At 37.4% G+C, this 18844-nt stretch overlaps 3 protein-coding genes across 8 annotated transcripts; 1 reads left to right on the top strand and 2 right to left on the bottom strand.

The window, feature by feature from the left end:
* Positions 1-1429: 1429 nt before the first annotated feature.
* Positions 1430-5372, bottom strand: LOC147870156 (pentatricopeptide repeat-containing protein At4g39530-like). Of its 5 annotated transcripts, none has more exons than XM_087337487.1 (3): positions 2176-5372; positions 1697-2069; positions 1430-1553 (listed from the first exon to the last, which is right to left on the bottom strand). In XM_087337487.1, the coding sequence occupies exon 1, from the start codon at positions 5363-5365 to the stop codon at positions 3059-3061; it is 2307 nt and encodes a 768-aa protein (XP_087193613.1). In that variant the 5' UTR covers positions 5366-5372; the 3' UTR covers positions 1430-1553; positions 1697-2069; positions 2176-3058. The 5 variants fall into 5 exon arrangements, with proteins under 5 accessions (XP_087193613.1, XP_087193625.1, XP_087193631.1 ...); XM_087337499.1 differs by lacking the exon at positions 1430-1553 and having other exon boundaries at positions 1629-2069; positions 2176-2257; positions 2425-5372; XM_087337505.1 differs by lacking the exon at positions 1430-1553 and having other exon boundaries at positions 1629-2069; positions 2176-2365; positions 2501-5372.
* Positions 5373-6643: 1271 nt separating this feature from the next.
* On the bottom strand, positions 6644-11631 carry LOC147870155 (Cytochrome c oxidase biogenesis protein Cmc1-like protein). Of its 2 annotated transcripts, XM_087337522.1 has the most exons (3): positions 11502-11631; positions 11270-11417; positions 6644-7010 (listed from the first exon to the last, which is right to left on the bottom strand). In XM_087337522.1, exons 1-3 carry the CDS (start codon positions 11554-11556, stop codon positions 6938-6940), a joined length of 276 nt encoding a protein of 91 aa, XP_087193648.1. In that variant the 5' UTR covers positions 11557-11631; the 3' UTR covers positions 6644-6937. The 2 variants fall into 2 exon arrangements, with proteins under 2 accessions (XP_087193648.1, XP_087193642.1); XM_087337516.1 differs by having other exon boundaries at positions 11270-11619.
* A 2510-nt stretch (positions 11632-14141) lies between these two features.
* On the top strand, positions 14142-18255 carry LOC147870154 (coiled-coil protein). Its single transcript, XM_087337469.1, has 6 exons — positions 14142-14324; positions 14894-15021; positions 15134-15237; positions 16374-16461; positions 17578-17639; positions 17730-18255. Exons 1-6 carry the CDS (start codon positions 14212-14214, stop codon positions 17880-17882), a joined length of 648 nt encoding a protein of 215 aa, XP_087193595.1. The 5' UTR covers positions 14142-14211; the 3' UTR covers positions 17883-18255.
* The last annotated feature ends 589 nt before the right edge of the window (positions 18256-18844 follow it).

Below are 18844 nucleotides of genomic sequence, written 5' to 3'. Positions count from 1 at the left end.
ATGCTAGCACTATTAGGTCAAAGTGATTCCATTAAGAAAACATAACAAGGCTAACTCGCAAAAGAATAAACAACTTCTAATAGAGTTTTAGGGAAATTTGCAAGCTAAAGCCTAACCTACATAATGACAAAAGGGAAGTTCTACCAAACGGCAACCACTACCTTTTTGGCTGTTTGACGAACTAGTTGTACAAAAGATTACATAATTGACTAGAACTATAGAATAGAAATGCAATGGGGAAAGAAAGGGCAATTTGGGATTAATAGAATTAGCTTCCCATTGATACATCAAGGGTCAATGTTAGAATACATATTTGTGAAGGTTCATCCAGATTCCACATGCAACTCCTGAAGAAAAGGGAATGAAGGTTCATGTAAGATGATGGTAATACGACTTCTCTCTTCGTTATTATTTTTGGCTATAAAAACACCATGTAAAAAGATCCTCAACTTGGAGGGACAAGAATATAATTAATGTCACTATGTTGCTGTTATACCATGTTGAGCACCCTCTAGCCACTATCATTTATTTAAATAGCACGATAAGAGTTTAATTAATAATTGATTAGGCAAGTTGAGTGTTGATCTTAAGTGGTCAACCACTACACTATATGTCCCTGAGAACTACAGAACGTATCCTATGAAGGAGTTACCTTCCTCTTTCTGGGGCTTGTTTTGTTTTGGTTGTCAGAGTACAATGATTCGATCAACCCTACTCTCTTCTCAGCATAGAGTACCCTTGCATGATTGTGGCCCTTGCTAATCCAGTGTGCACTACCATGATCAGCAATATCCTTGCTATCCACAGTAATAATATCCAACAATACTACAGATTGAGTTCTTTTTTCATAGTTATACCGACACTTTTGAACTTAATAAGACAGAAAATAAGCTTCTACCCAAAAAATGTTAGTAATCTTGACAGTAATATTGAAAACAACCCTGACATACGGGCACGGTGCACCTAAATACCAGAACTATTGGCATTTTTATATCAGAAGTTCAGACTTTTACCCTATTGCCAATAACATTGGTAGCATACAATGACATTTCTAAATTTAATAATGGAGAAAATACCGAGATTATTGAAGTTGATAGGAATGCTGAAATTTCCATCATTGCAAAGACAAAATTAAATAAATTTTGTCTATCGGGCCAACGCTGGAAACTCTAGAAAAAAATAACTGATCAGGAATGCTTGTATTTGAGGCATTCCTCACCGATGTAAATTTGCTGGTATTTTTGACATTTCTGACTAATAATAGAAAAAACAGATTGTTGAAGCCCACCAATTTGAGGATGGCTTGTAACATTCCGTTCTTTGTAATTTATATGACCCGATATTTTCATATAAAGAAAAATCAAAAGTATTAATCAATTCAAGTTTGATACACAATCAAATACAGAGTAAAACATTGTACTCGACATAATGAACTGAATTTTGGGATTTATATTTTACATAAATTGTACATACAAAAGTTGGGCTACAATACCATAGACACCAAAGATATTGCTATCTTCATCATAAGCCACTTTTACAAGCACAGACAGACGCTTCTCTATGACCCAAGATGCCAAAGATCAACTCACTTGACGATATGCAGCTCTCAGATAAACATGTCATTTTTACCATCTCGAAAGCTGCAGTTGAATATGGGGATAATTTACAGCTCACGACTTAAATTGTGCCATTCAACCATCTGCAAGCAAGAAGATCAAGGAGAGGGTGACCAAGGAACAAAATATGTTGTTTGATGGCTTATGTATGAACTATGAATTAAAAAAACTCCATTGTATGAAAATAGAGAGACCTTGGGAAGGTATATCTGACATTTCATTAGGCATTGATGGCATGGATCCCCTATATCTTGAAAAGGAACCAGATTCATTCATCAGAATTGGACATTTTGCGCAACTCCGGAGCCATATGCAGCTCCCAACTACCATGACATGAGCCATAGCAAGCAAGTTATGCTGATGTAGGAAATAAATACATTTAGAGGGCAGATCGTACAGCTAAAGGAGAATTTCATGATGCTTATCCAGCTGGTAGCAGCTATCAATAATGATCTGAAAACAGCAATATACATTCCATCAATCATGCCCACATACTTTGAATTAAGCGCAAACATGAAACATAAACAAGCATTAAACCACAGCTAAGTGACATAGTTACCTCAATGACTGCATTATGTGAAGTTATCGATGTAAAGCAGAGGTGTGATTTGCAAAGCAAATGAAATGCCGCTTCGAAGGCCCTAGAGAAAAGTTGACTTACATGTTTAGAGGGGTGCCAGTCTGGCTTATTCGCGTCATATTTAGTCCTGTGCTCATCCCACAGTCTTCTAAATCAATCCTCTGATCATCTGAACAGAACAACTATAGCAATTAATCATAAGCTGATGTTCCCTTCATACACACATACCTGATATTATTCTGTTTTGGCTCCATTTCCTTTCCTGGCGAAGAATCATTGTTTTATGTGTCTAGATCCAACTAACCTTCATCGGAAAGAATATTTTCCACCAAATGACACCTCCATCTCCACCTCCATGCCGTTGGACTTTCGAATATGCTCTTGAAGTAGTTGATATTGAAACTCAGCCCTCATACCTACAATATGCATGCATCAGGTGCCCAATACACCTTGATTTCTTCATAAGCCACAGTAAAGTAGCACCAATTAGTGTAATTATAAAAGAATATTTACCAATTACATGCTAGAAAAGGGCCAATGCCAACGTCTCACCTGCAGCTCGCCCACAAGGGCTTAATACTGAATGTCCATAGTTTCTTCATCTTCATCACAGGTTTTTACATATCTCATCAGCTTTACATAGGATGAATGTGGCACCCACTTCTGTATTGTTTGCATGCTGTTGTTCAGCAAGCAGCGATGTTTACAGACCACTCGGCCACTGCTCTTCACACTGGTCCGTAAACAAATGGAATCCGTCGGTCACTTATGAGCCACCATTCAATAATGATGAGGTTTACAGAATATTTGTCATCATTTATATGTTTCCACTATATGGATAATGCATCTTACACCTTTTTTATCATAATATGATCTGGATTGTTCCTCCATTTTCCACAATCACAGATTCAAACTCCTCCATCACCTCTTGCAATGGAGCAACTGCTTCAATATTACTCATGTACACATATGGCGCAGAATGTCCTTCGTCTAAATGCATTGCATGCTCAAAGGCAAGTCTTCCAAGGCGGACGTTCCCCCACTTCTGACAAGCACCCAGTAGAGAAATCCACATAGGTAGATGATCAAAGATAGGAATGTTGTTAATCAAGGTTACTGCCTTCTCAACAAGGCCTGCGCGGCCAAATAGGTCAACCATACACGTGTAATGCTCTAAAGTTGCAATAATACCGAAATATTTCATACTCCAGAAGAAATGTTGAGCTTTGTCTAGAAGACCCGAATGACTGCATGCATTCAGCAAAATAGTGAATGTAATAATATCTGGCTGTATAAATTCTACCATCTTGCAAAATAATCCAGCAGCAACATTATCCTCTCCAACCTGGGCATATGCTGCAATCAGTGCATTCCATGAGGCTAGATCCTGCGATGGAAGCTGCTTGAACACTTCTTCTGCTTTTGTGGGTGTACCACATTTACCATACATGTCAACGAGAGCATTACCAATGGAAACATGTGTCTCTAATAACCCCTTTCCAACAATATCTGCATGTATTTCCCTTCCGTTGTCTGTTGCCCCTATACTGCCACAAACTTTTAGGATGGTAAGAAAGGTGACCTCGTTTGGAGCAAAGCCGGCTCGTTGCATTCCCTCAAAACAGTTGAGAGCTTCTTCGTTGAGCTCGTGTTGTGCATACCCTCCGATCAGAGTCGTCCATGAGACAATATTCTGGATGACAAGATGATCAAACACTTCATGTGCAATTGCCATAATCCCACATTTGGCATACATGTCTATCAATGCATTTCCGAGGAAAATATCTTTACCTAATAATCCTGTTCTAAGTATTCTAGCATGTATTTGTTTGCCTTTCTGAGCTCCTCTTAAGCTGCTGCTACAGGCTTTCAAGACACAGAGAAAGGAGATGGCATCAGCACAGAGACCTTCACATTGCATCCTTTCAAAACATTTGAATGCTTCCTCATCACTCCCATGTTCACTATATCCTGCAATTAGTGAACTCCAACCCAAAATATTCCGAGCAGGAAATCGGTCAAAAACTTCTCTTGCTTGAAGAAGTTCACCACATTTGGCATACACATCCACTAAAGCACTGTCAATTAAGACATCTTTCCCTGCCAAATCTGCAATCACAATATCAGCATGTATGGATTTCCCTTTTACTATTGCTCCAATGCCCCCACAAGCTTTCAAAATGCACGCAAAGGTGTACACATTAGGAGAAACACCCTCACATTGCATCTGTTCGAAATATTTCAGTGCTTTTTCACTCCGCCCATGTTGTGAATACCCTGTAATCAATGCATTCCAACATACAACATTTCGGTTTGGTAACTCATCAAAAACTTTCTGAGCATGTGTATCTGCCCCACATTTACCATACATGTCTACCAAAGCAGTGCCAATCAAAATGTCTTTAAGATGCAAGGGCTGCCTAAGAATCTCATCATGTATTTCTTTGCCTTTGGCAGATGCTCCTATACTGCCACAGGCTTTCAGCACACAAACAAAGGTGACTGCATTTGGGTACAAACCCTCCCTCTGCATCTTTTCAAAGCAGATCAGTGCTTTATCACCCACATTTTGTTCTACGAGTCCTGCAATGAGCGCCGTCCATGAGACGACATTCCGAACTTCAAGTTGGTCAAAGACACTTTGTGCTTCTGCCATTGCACCACATTTAGCATACATGTCGACCAATGTCGTTCCGACGTACGCATCCATAGAGTCTCTGATTGTGATCTCTCTGTGAAACTGCATTCCCTTCTCGATTGCACAGAGGCTGCCACAGGCTTTGAGGACACACACAAAGGTGACCTGATTGGGGAAGTGGCCTTCGCTCTGCAGAACCTGCAAGCATCTGAGTACCTCCGCGCTGTAGCAACCATGCTGGGCATACCCGGACATCAGTGCGTTCCACGTCACAACATCACGTTGGAGGCACTCCATCACGTCCTGGGCTTTCTCAAATGCTCCAAGCTTGGCGTAGAAGGAGACAAGGCTGTTCCCGAGGTAGCAGAGGGTGTCCTGATCAGGTGCTGCTGCTGCTGCGCCATCATGTAGCAGTAAAAGTAGTAGTAGTTGACGGTGGGCTCTGTTGCCTGCATGGATGTCCCCCTGCTTAGCGCAGGCCTTGAATGAGGCCAGCAGACTATTCATTCTCTTGCTGCTCTTATTCTCCATCACTCACTATTAACATCATAGACACCACCCTCTTCTTTTTAACGCCCACGGGAGACCAATTGCGATCTATGACACGGGGCATGGCCCATGGTGTGGATCAAACTTGGTTTCTCTCAATTGAGAGAGAGAGATAGAGAGAGAGAGAGAGACAAGGCATTCCTTTGAGTCATGCACATCAGATATCGCTACATATCCAACAAATGGAGATATCTCATAGAATATGTAGAAAGTGTTGCCTTCCTACATTGTACCAAATTTGTGGTTTGCAAGGGTGGTTTCGGTAGTAAATATACAAGTATAAAACTATACAACTCATACTAGATTAAAACGGCAAAGATTCGATCTATTTTTCATTGACAACTTTTGGTTGGCAAAAATTTATGGTGTGACGATCTTTGATATTTTCAATACTCTTGAGAGGTACAATTACCACTCTTTATTTTTTCATGACCTAAATGATATTGCCACGTGAATACTCAAATGATACTTCAATATTGCCTTGTTAACCCAACCTAATGTCATTATCCTAGAGTTCTCAAATTTACATAGAAACATAAATATCATGGGGCAAGGGAAAAGCTTGTGGTTTACAAATGTGATATCATGGAAGTGTAAGTTTAAGTTGATATTGGTGATGTGCAATCAGTTAATTTGATGTGAATTCTATTATTGTAAGGAGATCCACAAACAACAAAGGTGATCACTATACATCCATCTGGTTCACCACTTTGGGCATCAGCACCATAGCATTCAACTTGAATGGTTTTAACTTCCAACCAATTGTGGTTGAAAGCCAAGGTCATGCTATTAACACCTTTGTTGATATCATAAACCGTGCTAACCTAGGTATGGACATTATGCATGAACGTAGCACTAATAACTTCCCTCTACCAACACCATGTTGGCATTAACTTCATCAGATTCTTCTCTTCTATGCACCTCGCAATAGTTTATATTAATACTCAAAGTTCTCTTGATGTTGTAATATGACACTGTAATTTCATGTATTACCAAGATTAAAGTTGGTTTTCTAACACTACCATCAAGAACTCACCAATGATATACACTTAGACTTTGCCTTGCATTTGCCTCACCATATGTTTGTCATTTAAAATGGTGAGATTCTATGTGCATACCACACATAAGTTTACTTGAAAATAATTTGTTTTGAGGTGGAAAGGAGGAAGTTTCATCTATTCAAAATTTTATTGAAATTACTAGGAAATACTAATGCTTCAAAAGTTTTCAATTAGACCAATATCATTATAAATCATGATGTATTATGTAAGAATTTGAATCTATTTGGTTTCATAAATTAGCTTGTTTGAAATATAAGGAATGCTTGATATGCATTATTGCAGGAGAGAGACATTTAAATCACATCACTGCACCTGGCTTACATTCCAATACTAACAAACGTTAGAGAACTATCCACAGAAACAGAAAAAACCAACAATATACTCATTTAGTGTGTGTGCAAATGAGTGCTCTATATTCAAGAAAGGGCTTCATCCTCATAAGAGAGTTTGTGATACCGAATTTGTTTCACCTTTAAATAGACATAAGACCTATTCAAAGCTTTTGCTTAGCTTCATCCTCAACCGCATATATCTTCTTGTATTCCTCTAGAACATCATCATTTGTACTGCATATACGCAATTAGAATTAGCAAGAGTTCATCAACAACACACAATACAAGCAAGTGATACTTAAGAATAGTCCATAGGTTGTGAAACTGCCTTTACAAAGGAATTGGGAGGTATTTATCTGGTGACTTTAAAAAGTTAAGAACAATGCAATTCTCCAAGCAAATGTTCATGACTAAAAGAAATGGCACATCAGCTTAAACAATGAGCTAACTTTATCACAGGACTACAAAAAATGTGATATGAGAAAGACTTGTATAGAAAGAGAGACTCGTCAGAGTAGATATGTACAGCATCTACATGACTCCATACAGTTCATTTCATGTTGTCTTGAAGAGCTCATGTAACACTAATGAATGTATAAGCCATATAAAGCATATACGCATGTAAGTTTTTATCCTTTCGGCATCTCATTTCTCCCATCTGACTCATTTCTATAGTTACTGGTGTGTGCACTTCACATGCATGAAAATTCAGTTGAGCTAGAGTATCAACCAAATTTGCCACCATTGTTGATCAGTGTAGATTCATGTACAGGCATTACATTCTATTGTATAGTAGTGTTGCCCAAGCAAAGTTAATGATTTCCATACACAGCCCTTTTGTATCATATTAGGAAACGTGTGTTTTGTCTGTGTGCTCAATAATCAATAACACTTTTACAATGTTTTGATCAGTTTTTAATTATAGATATTTCCCCTTTCCCCCAGTGTCCTCAGTACATTAGGTATGTTCATCTCAACTCAATACACACGCCCGCACACATGTATATATGTTTATTAAATAGACAGGGCTCCAAAGTACCTTTGTTATTCAATACATTATAAAACAAGCATTATGAAGGCCAAACCTCAAAACACATCGAAGTGCAGACCACTAATCATCATTTAGTGGAAGTGACAAACATTGTTTTTTTCCTGACCTTCAGAACACAGCTAACCAGATTATTGCTAACAATGTCATCAAGAAAATGTAAAGGAAGGGTGGAAGGTACCAATTCAAATTTGAACAATCCCTTAAATTCAGTTGTTACAACTGTAGTTGTCATAAGAACAGTTCAAGATGTCCTTGGGTGTGGTTTTAGTCATACAGCAATAACGTTTTCTGGTGAAGGAAGTGGACATGCATGCTAGCCCTTGTAAAGGGGGACTAGTATATAAAGGCATGTCCAATGGTTGGGAGGTCAAGCCTTAAAATACACCAGAAATCTTCATGTCTCTGTTATTCGTTCTTCCTGGCAATGAGTCATCCGCGTAACACACATAATATCTTCCTTAAATTGTCCTTCAAAAGCCTTCCAGTGTAGCTTGGAATCGTGCTTCCCAAGCATTCTAGTTTCAATGACGTGTTCTATGAAGATGCAATTCAAACAACCATATTGGACGAATGGGTTTTGTCAAGCATTGACAGAAGTGTTAATGTTTAGTGATCATGTGAGGACTCAGGAACTGCCCTGCAGTAGACCTTTATGATAGTTTCAAACATATCCATTTGCTTCAAATTGCAGAGCTCGTAAAACATTGCTCAGTCTTGGCAGATAACTAATCCATTGCTTTATTTCCCACAATGCTAGATATTCGCAAATGACAAGGAATGTCCCTTGAAACTGAACCATATGGATATCACATTACCATCTTGGTTATTGGATAGAGCTTTCAATTTGACGTTATGGGAGATTTTTAATGTTCGTATAAGAAGTTACATCAATTTTCTTCCTTAATTCGTGAGACCAAAAAAGATGTTGAAGGGCATAGAAAGAGAGAATGAGAAGCACTAGAGAGTGATATTGATATCAAGGATCATGACCTGGAAATCAAGCATCGCACATGCTAGAGGTGATCTTTGCATTATACAGTTTATGTGAGGAAGGGCTACAGACAAATGCATCTAGACAAAGCCTGAAAGTGGAGATTAGAAGAAAGTGATCATTAAGAAGAAACGTTACCTCATTGTTGGGCAAATGGCAGTTTTGCGTCAGCTCATTTCAGCGTGACAGCTGAACTCAAGTTTAGACCATTTTTACAGATTTGGACAATCCAAAATCGACTCTCTTTTAGTCAACAGCAAAGCGACTTCCATTGTAAACTTCTGGAGTTGATTTATAGAGAATATGCCTTTGCTTTCACCACAGCATTTTAGTACTTCACAAACTTCCTCATTGAGATCTTTCAAATGACAGATCACTGATAGGATTTTTAGCTAACCTCTTATCCACCCCTCAATTTAGAAGCATACCAATGTGATAGCACTTCTTAGAAGACACAAATTTGCGTTCAATTTTTCCGCAAGTATTCATAAGGGTGAAGAGATCAGAAGGTTGCATAATTTCAAATTAAATAGCATTAGTAGAAGTTAAGCTTGGTCTTTTAAAATAGCAATTCATGAGAGGCTTACTGCTAGCTTAGTTTACCACTCTACCTTAGTTAATACAAAACAAGGTTTGGCACTATATAGCCCCCGCCATGTGGATACCCCCATAAATACCGCCAACCCCTGGAGGTGTTTGTTCAATAATGCAAACCATTTCTTATGCATTTCTATTTCTTCATCTGCAGAAACTATGGGCTACTATACTCTGAAGAGACAAAAAAGAAAACACTCATTAATCTCATAATATGCATTTTACTCTGAAAAGAATCAAGAAGTGCGCACAGTCTGGATCTCAAAATGTGTGTTCTTTCAGTCTAAGGTCACTCAGGGAACCCATGGGGTGTACAGGAAGATGCCAAATCAGCATTCCTCTGAGATCATTTTCTGGGAAATTAAGAGAGAAATTAAAAAAGCTAAGCTTGCTACATAGAATTTGTTTAATGGGAATCAAGATGCAGCTTTCATAGAATAATCTTGTAAAGGTACAAAACCAAATGAACAAACAAAGAAACTGAGGCAACATCATTAAATTCTTAAAAAGCATTGACAGTATGCTATTAAAACTTAAACAAACAGCTAAATCCTCTCAAAACTTAAATTTGTATTCTAAACAAGCTTCAAGGATATCTGTTGGAAACTATCCAATGTTGGAGTACATAACTACAAGACTTGAGATGGTCATGTTGAGGTTCCAACCATCCATTTCTATCTTGCACCCACAACCTTCTCGCACTTCCTTGACCTCAAAATCTCATAAGGCAAAGGGGCTAATTGGTGCTTAATGATAAACAAATGAGCATATCATGAATGGAGTATGCATCACTTCAATCATTACCTTGAATCTGACTTGGAAATCCAAAGAGGAAAGGAACCCTAATCATTACGTGATTGGCCCCAAAGCTTGGTGCCCTTTTCAGCATTTCTTTTATTGATAAAGTCATAGAAGATAATACTATATGTCTATAGCCCAGCACCTGGAAACCAGCTAACAGTTTACGCTTGTTTCAGCATTAAAAATCATATATAGAGCTTCCAACATATTCTCACTTGAGCATGCTAACGAAAAGGATCTGCAATGATTCCTTCATAATTCTGCTCTCTAACCGGATGTTTCCCTCTCCAAAACTTAGTTTCTAATTGTCATCCAAAGAGAGTTTTGTTTGGTGCCCACTGCCCAAAAGCACCTCCTCTAAAAAATTTAGCCATCTCATTTACCAACACTTCTAACTTTTAAGTCCGTATAAGTAGGACAACTGAACAAAAATAGCATGTCCTGGTGACCTGAACATGTTCAAAACACTCTAATGTTGGACTCTGGAATACATGACTATAAGACTCGAGATGGTCATGTTGAGGTTCCAGCCAGTTCAATTCAATCTTGCACACACTACCTTCTCGCACTTCCTTAACCTCAAAATCTCATAAGGCCAAGGGGCTAATTGGTGCTGAATAAACAAATTCATGTATCATGAATGATGTGAGTGATGTATTAATTCAATCATCACCTTTACTTTCACTTGGAAATCCAAAGAAGAAAAGGATCATGAATCACAAATATGCTCGCCATCAAGTAATGAAATTATTGTGAACAACGTAACGGTATAAAGATTCAGAAACTCTACTCATAGAGCACTTAGAACCGAACCATATGTTCGTGAGCATTCTCTTGCTAGATTACTAAAGTTCTAGCATATTGATTTGTGCTATACAGAGAAAAAAATGCATAACTGATGAAGGTCGATATGTCCTCAAAGAATCTAACAGATGAGAAAACAACAAAATCGTACATTTCCCTTATAATATAACAGAACAACACAAAGAAATCTATCTGTACGGAGGAGGAGTAAGATATGAATGGTGGAGGCAAGGAAGGAAGAAGAAAGCTTACTATTGGTGGAGGCATTCATTGAGAAGCTTAAATTGAGGTCGACATTTCCAGACGACGGAGAAGGTTCTCCCAGAGGCACACTCTGCGTATTTAGACGCCATGGCATCGCACTCTCTCAAAGCTTTGGCTTTCATCTTGCTGCGAAGGGCTAAGAAATACGCACTTCTCATATGGAAATTTTCAAAGGACACAAGATGGACAGGGAGAGACAGAGAGGACGATCGTCGCTTACCTTCCTCGACCTTCTTCTTGACGCGGGTCTCTCGAGCGTCTTCTTTGAACCCCATTTGGTTTCTGTGTCGTTCGCTGTGTAGCAGAGATGCAGTTTAGTAATTAATAGTCTGAGTTTAACAATTAAGAGTCTGAGAGACGAGGGAGAAGTGTGTTTAATAACAATACTACTCCCCATGAACAAACAAATTCATTCATTCATTCATTCATTCAGTTCATCACACAACCTCGCCTCCATGGTCCATGTATTATCGTACGATTGCATTGCACGCACGTATGCCTAAGAGGTATGACTTCACAAAAGTTTGATGTGAAGTCAAGGAAAGACATTTTACTAAGGTATGGATCCAATGGTAAGTTTGAGGATTGGCTTCAGGATCTACCATTGTTGATAGTGTGATCAAGAGCAATGACACGAGCAAACAAATGCATGGTTACATGTTCCATATGGATGAGTGAATGAAATGGACTTTTTACTTCAAGTAGGAGTATGTCAAGTTGAAGATCAAGAGTGAAACGCACCAATCAACCGAGTTTGTATCGAGGATTGTGGTTAAGTCATCATGCGATGGCTGGTCGAACAAATCCCCAAGGATGTGAACGAGTGGACTAGTTGGTTATGATAGATCCCTAGTGATGACAAAGGGAGTAGTCCCCAAATTGTTGTGGACTCAAAAGAAACATAATAAACCAAATCTAAAGTTATCCATGGAAGTGAAGCTCCACATCATGAAGGAGATGGTCAACATAACAATCATAACATATGAATCAGTTAATTATGAATGAAAACCATGTGTCATTGATAGACATTGGACATTATCTCCTTGCGGATTTTGGTGACAAGTGCCATTGACATTTACAATCTATTTGGCATTAGCTCAATGCACTAGTAAGATAATTATTATAGTGCCCAACTTGTAAACACTGCCCAAAACGGAGGTTAGCCACATCATGGGGGTAGAATCATATTGTGAGACATACTCACTGCTAATCACACATGATATAATACATTATAAATATCCATTGACCTACATCGAAAATTATGGATTAGGTATTAACCAAACCAATGTAAGCTTGTCTCTTGTAACCCTTGAATCTAGACTTGGACAAACATGCAAACAATTGTCACGAAGTTGTGGGTCCATCAAGGAAAAATGACAAGAATGCATGGCTTTTTATGTTATTTGACAAGATGGTGAAAACGAGGCAATATATTATAAAGGAAGAAGCACTACAAAATGGCTTTGTAGTTAAAACATTTGTATCCCAAAAATTAAACCCAATAAATAATTTGATACCTTAGAAAGAATGCACACGCACAAACTTCCTCTAAGAGTTCTAGGAATTACAAAAACATCGAGTTAAGATTTATTTCAAGGTTATAAACTCAGTGGGTACAAAAGGTTTAGAGCACACACACACACACACACAACAAGAAACCTTAATCTTTCTTAGAAAGCTAGAAATCAATTACACATGGATATAGAGGGGATAACATGAACACTAGCGATTCCCAACTATGTACGAGTAGGAAGAAGAAGATTGAGAGGTAGCCTATGTGTGATTAAGAATGGACGACGGGGGCATGTACGCCTTCGAAACCATATGTTTACATTAGATCAATCAAGGAGCTCCTTGCCTACCTTTAGGTTCAAGTAAAGTCATTGGCCCCTAGAAATGACACCAATCTCCTCTTTGTATAGTTTAGGTGGGTCAAAAAATGCCATTGTTGGCTACCTTAACATCAATGTTGTTTGCTTAAGGGATCCATCATTAGCCTACAAGAATGAGTACTTTTGCAATATGCTCAAATTGCAAGATTTAAAATGCTAGGAGATGTTATTATTTACATTATTGTTCCCCCTTTTCCATGAATTATTATTCTCGTTATCTACATACAATAACTTATTTGTAAATTACCGTTGATTTATAGCCATTTTTTTTCTCCAAACATCCTAGCCTTGATGTATAAAGCTCACTCGTCGCCAAAAAAATTCAAGCAAAGGTACAGGATCAAATTTTACAAAATATTATCCCAACTGTGAAAATGAAGTCATTCTAGGCGTGCTTGCAATCATGGCCAATGAGGACATAGAGTTTTGAGCAAATGGATGTGAAAGTTGTGTTTCTTTACGGATCAAATTTTACAAAATATTATCCCAACTGTGAAAATGAAGTCATTCTAGGCGTGCTTGCAATCATGGCCAATGAGGACATAGAGTTTTGAGCAAATGGATGTGAAAGTTGTGTTTCTTTACGGTGACCACGAGGAGAAGTTGTTCATGGAGCAACCTGTTGGGTTTCTTGAATAGGGTGAGGAGATGGTTTGGTAGTCAAGTCCATAATTGTAAGATCTTTGGCTAAGATCAACTAAAGGAATTTAGCGTCTTCAAACAATCCATTGGATAATCTCTATTCGATTGTCTACAACTTAGGGGTTGTAACTGCATCACTTAAAAACATACATTCTTTGCGTTGCGTGTTTCTAAGAACTTATGTGTCTAGTCGATACTTGGTAGATTTCTACCCGGCGTGGTGGTTTCCCACTAGCAACTACAAGATAAACAAATGATTTTATAGGACGTAGATATGGGCATTTTGATAAATTTGTAAATATTGAAGAGAAGAGAAGGGAAGGGAAGAAGAGAAGAAAGAATAGAAGAAAGAGAAAAGAAATTGTGGTCTCTACTTCCTCTTCCTCTGCTGCAGCGATGGTGTTCGACTTCAAGGCCAGACCTGAAGCAGGAGACTTCATAATCTACATGGGTCTTGACAAGCACGAAAACGAAGATCTTATCAAGTATGGCCTCCCTGAAGACATCTGGTAAGATTCTCTATCTGTCCTCTTGTTTTTTTTTACCTCATGTCTTGATATTCACCCTAATTGTGGCATCTTCGTGCTACGTACGATTGTATCGGAAAGAATTCATTTTCAATACGTATTTTGATATCTGGTATCTTTTTGCTTCTTGAATGGACTTTTTTGCCAATCGTAGTATATTCCATGCCTTCTAAAACGTATTGGCCAGAAAGTCAATTAAGTCCAAGTCATTAATCCCTAGTTGTGGAATCTTTATGCCTTCTACACTTGTTATCGTTAGAATCAGATGTTTATGCATCTCAAGTCTTGCCCTTGACCTAAAATGTATTCAAACTAAACGTTTTTAGGAACAAAAATCATTTTTTTTCTTTGTTTGTCTCTATTCTTATGGTGATCATCCTTATTTGTGGTATCTTTACGTCCTATGGACTTTGGTATAACAACTCTGTTAAATAAATGCTTATTGTGACGCATATTATTCTGTTTTTCTATCTATTCCTTTCTCCTTAAGATGCTTGGGATGTACCTCTTTCTTTCACACATTCTAATAAATTTTGATTTTCTATTGTTAGGTTTCACGTGGATAAGTTGTCATCAGCACATGTTTATCTTCGGTTACAAAAGGGCCAGACAATCGAGAGTATCACTCCCGAACTCCTGGAGGATTGTGCTCAATTAGTGAAGGCGAACTCTATTCAAGGTGAGACATATTCAAGTACTTTTAGATACAGCAAATGAAGTATCAAACTTGTTGATCTGTAAGTTATCTCGAAAATATGATCAGTGGTTGGTCCGTTTGTTTCAAATTGTAGGTAACAAATTAAATAACGTAGATGTTGTTTATACACCTTGGTACAATCTTAGAAAGACAGCATCAATGGATGTGGGCCAAGTTGGATTTCACAATCCTAAACTTGTAAGTGATCCTTCCCTTATTGCGCTTTTTCATGCACAGTCACGAGTATCTTGTGTTATTCAGTGTCCACGGCATTTCAAGCAAACAAGTGTGTTGGTAAAACATGAATAACTGGGTTCAGCTCATTTTGTAATGTAAATCATGGTATATTTTTAATGGGAAAATTAGCAATGGCGGGTGACTGATGCCCAAGCTCCCATCTGGACACCCATGCGGTTCCTCCATCGCTTTGACTACATCGACAAATGCATCGTACTTGATGGAATTTTCTCTTCTATTAAATTTGTCACATCTTAATGAATTTGAGCTGCCTAAATATACGGGCAAGTAAATGCTCATTTGATAGCTATTTGAGTCATATACATGCCAAATACTTACAAAAGCATGGCTTTATATATTTTCCATGTTTTCTTGTAGTAACTGACCCATAAAGGAGAATCCCTTTTTAATTTTCCATGGACATGCCTAAAGACCTTGTATTGTCCACTATGTGTCGTGAAACTAAATCCATATATAAAAGCCGTATTTTATGAGGAAAGTGGGCAAATATTGCTCAATTCCAAGTTTTGCCTTAGGCTCTTCTTCTCTGTAAGTTTTAATCTTAATCTCGTATTGATCCATAATTAGTGACCATACTGAGCTTTGAGAGCTAGTTTCTCAACTCAACTAAGTGGATGAGTGTGATCCTTCCTTCCTTAGCTTGATTGGCATATGCTCTCTCCATCGATAAAACTTCCATGTTTATTTCTGAGATATGATCAACTATATAGAAAGTTTCTATTATTAGCCTCACCAACAGAAAGTAGGAAAATGGAGAGAGTTAGTACTATCATCATCACTTACTATTATTGGTTTTCATATGCCGAGGTAGTATAAAATTCCATTCTCATTATATACAGAATTGTTTCTAGAAGAAAATCCAGGATCGTCTTAAAATATTGATGATAATCACCTGTTCTGGCCTTCTGCAGGTCTTCTAATGTAGTTCATATTGTTTTCTGAAATTCTTTTGCTGGATTTTAATTGTTCAAGGGGTTTGGTGGTCAAGATTTAGTTGCTTCTTGGCTGGTTTGCTTCAGCAAATAATGTGGTTAAGTTTTAGTTGTTTTTTGGTCAATGGTTACATGCTTTTATAGGTTCGAACAGTAAGAGTGGAAAAGCGCATTAATGAAGTTGTAAACAGACTCAATAAAACAAAGGTGGAAAGAACAACAGACTTGAAAGGTACACTGTTTCTTTGTTAAGTTATTTCCATCATTAAGAAATACTTTTGATAAGACTACAATTAAGTTGTCTTTATTTCATGATTTCATGCTTTTTGCCAATTCTTAGCATGCATTTAATGCAATGCATCTGTGTGATACATACGCATGGCTTATGGAGAAGCCTAAGTTGACTTGACATTGTCCAGTTTTATATGAAGTAGGTGGGATTGTAGATTAATAGAATGGAAACATATCACCTTAACCGACATTTTATAGCATCCTGAATTTGAAAAAGGTTTTGGAAAACCTGCATAAAGCTTTCAAAACAGTTAAAATATTTCGTCAAGAATTTCTCAAACATCTCAGTAGTAATTATGAAAGACAGAGATTATATATTCACAGAAAAGCAATAACAGGACTTGACTCCTGATTTATATTAAGTATATCAACAGATCTTGTTTGTCTGAAGCTTGAGGAAGTTTTCTAGGTGCAAAAAATCCAATGAAGGAGTTCTTTTGAACAATGGAGGGTGGGATTTAATATATGCAACAAGACATTTCTGTGAATGCACAATGTTATGCATTGCCTATGCATTTGATGAATTCTGAAAGGATAGAGATAGGAAAGTCTCTTATCTTTGTATAAAAGCAATGCTTTCATATATGTAGTCAATATTGTGTCTGTAGCTAGATGGTTACAAGTTCCATTAATCTACGAGAGACTTTTAAAATTGATCATACATATTCAATGTCCTTACATACATATATGTATTCAGGGTCCTACATACACACAGGGCTACTATTCATTGATACAAATGATAACATGTATAAAAATGTGGTAAGATGACATGCTAGAATAATACCTGGCCCATTATGCCTTAGCATGTTATTCTGATAATGGTTTATTTTTTTACCTTCTAATAGTTCAGAAACTTGGACTATACATGTAGCTTTAGAATAACTAAATCAAATTGAATCCATATCAATACTGGATTAACTTATAGGTGGGAGATATTATGTTTTTCATTCAGCTTCTGTTTATTTGTGCTTGCATCTATCGGTTGCAGGCAGATTTTACTCATACAATGTTTATATTAGACAGGAAACTGCAGTTCTGATCATGATTTTTTTTACAGCTGAAAGGGAAGCATATGATGCAGCTGAGCGTGCTAAGAAAAAGGCTATCTTGAAGGACAAGGTAGCAATAGTTTTTCTTTTGTTCTCCCTTTCTGCTTTCTTGTTTTAGCTTTATGGAAATAAAGCTATAGTTTATATTATAACTTCTCAGAAACGAAGGGATGAGATGGATCGAATGGAGAAGGAAAAGCAGGCTGAGATAAGGAGCTACAAAGGATTAATGGTTTCTGAGAAGATGACATCTAACAAGGATATTGCGAGCAAAGGGAAATCACTCCAAGAATTGGAAGAAGATTTCATGTGAAATATTATTTTAATGTATGCGTGATGCTGATTATCACCATTCTCAATGATTTGGTATTGTGCAAAAGAAGAGGCTGTATGGGTTCGTCATAGCAGGAACGAGCATCAGGGAAAATAGTTGGAAGTGATATTAATAAGTGTTATTGGATATTCTAAAAAGTCCTGTGACCTTATAAAAAAGATATTTTCTCACATGAAGAAAAAAGAATGCAGTCTCACGTTGGGTGATTTTTATTTAGTATACTTGGGCATTCAGGATGAATTGATATTACAACAGCTGCATTCAATGTGCAGAGATTTGAGTATTGCATAGACTTTGTAGCAATGCTGCATTACCTTTTGAATCACTTATATACAATCATAAGTATTGCCAGTATGTCTGAATGAAAATTTCCCTAGAAACAGTTATCAGATGGTGTTTGTCATCATGGTTGATATTCTAATCGAGTCATTTATCTGATCTGTGATGTCATTCATTTGTTATCCTGAGGTGATTGATCTTGATTTGCCATTCTTTGACATCAATGACTTTGAGAGATGCTTTATAAAATGGCTCCCAAAATCTTATCCTCTTCGAAACATTTTCAGAGATGCTTTATTCAAATTACTCACTTTGTATTGGGGTACCAATATTTCTTGACAATGATAATTCTCTAGCAAAGTTCAATGGCAGAACTGGATTAAGCAATTTTTTGTGCCATGTCCCCCATTTTAGGTTTGCGACAGATGCATGAGGAAGTGTTTTTAGTTGAACTTGGTAATGATAATTGTGGACTACATACAGTTTTCTATTAATCTATTTAAACTTTATATTCAAAAGAATTTTATATGTAAACGATTTTTAGTATGTGGGATGCATATTGAGGATTTAAAGTCACATGCATATTAAGCAGCATGAAAATTTGGAGGCTTTGTGCATCAGATTGAATGGTTATGCTTATTCTCAAATCCTTTTATTGAGAT

This window comes from Azolla caroliniana, unplaced genomic scaffold, assembly GCF_043228905.1.
Source record: "Azolla caroliniana isolate FFs.n. ecotype wild unplaced genomic scaffold, voAzoCaro1.0.p SCAF_1, whole genome shotgun sequence".
Taxonomy (NCBI): Eukaryota; Viridiplantae; Streptophyta; class Polypodiopsida; order Salviniales; family Salviniaceae; genus Azolla; species Azolla caroliniana.
The sequence above is the reverse complement of the archived record's forward strand: the minus strand, read 5'-3'. Positions and strand labels throughout refer to the sequence as shown.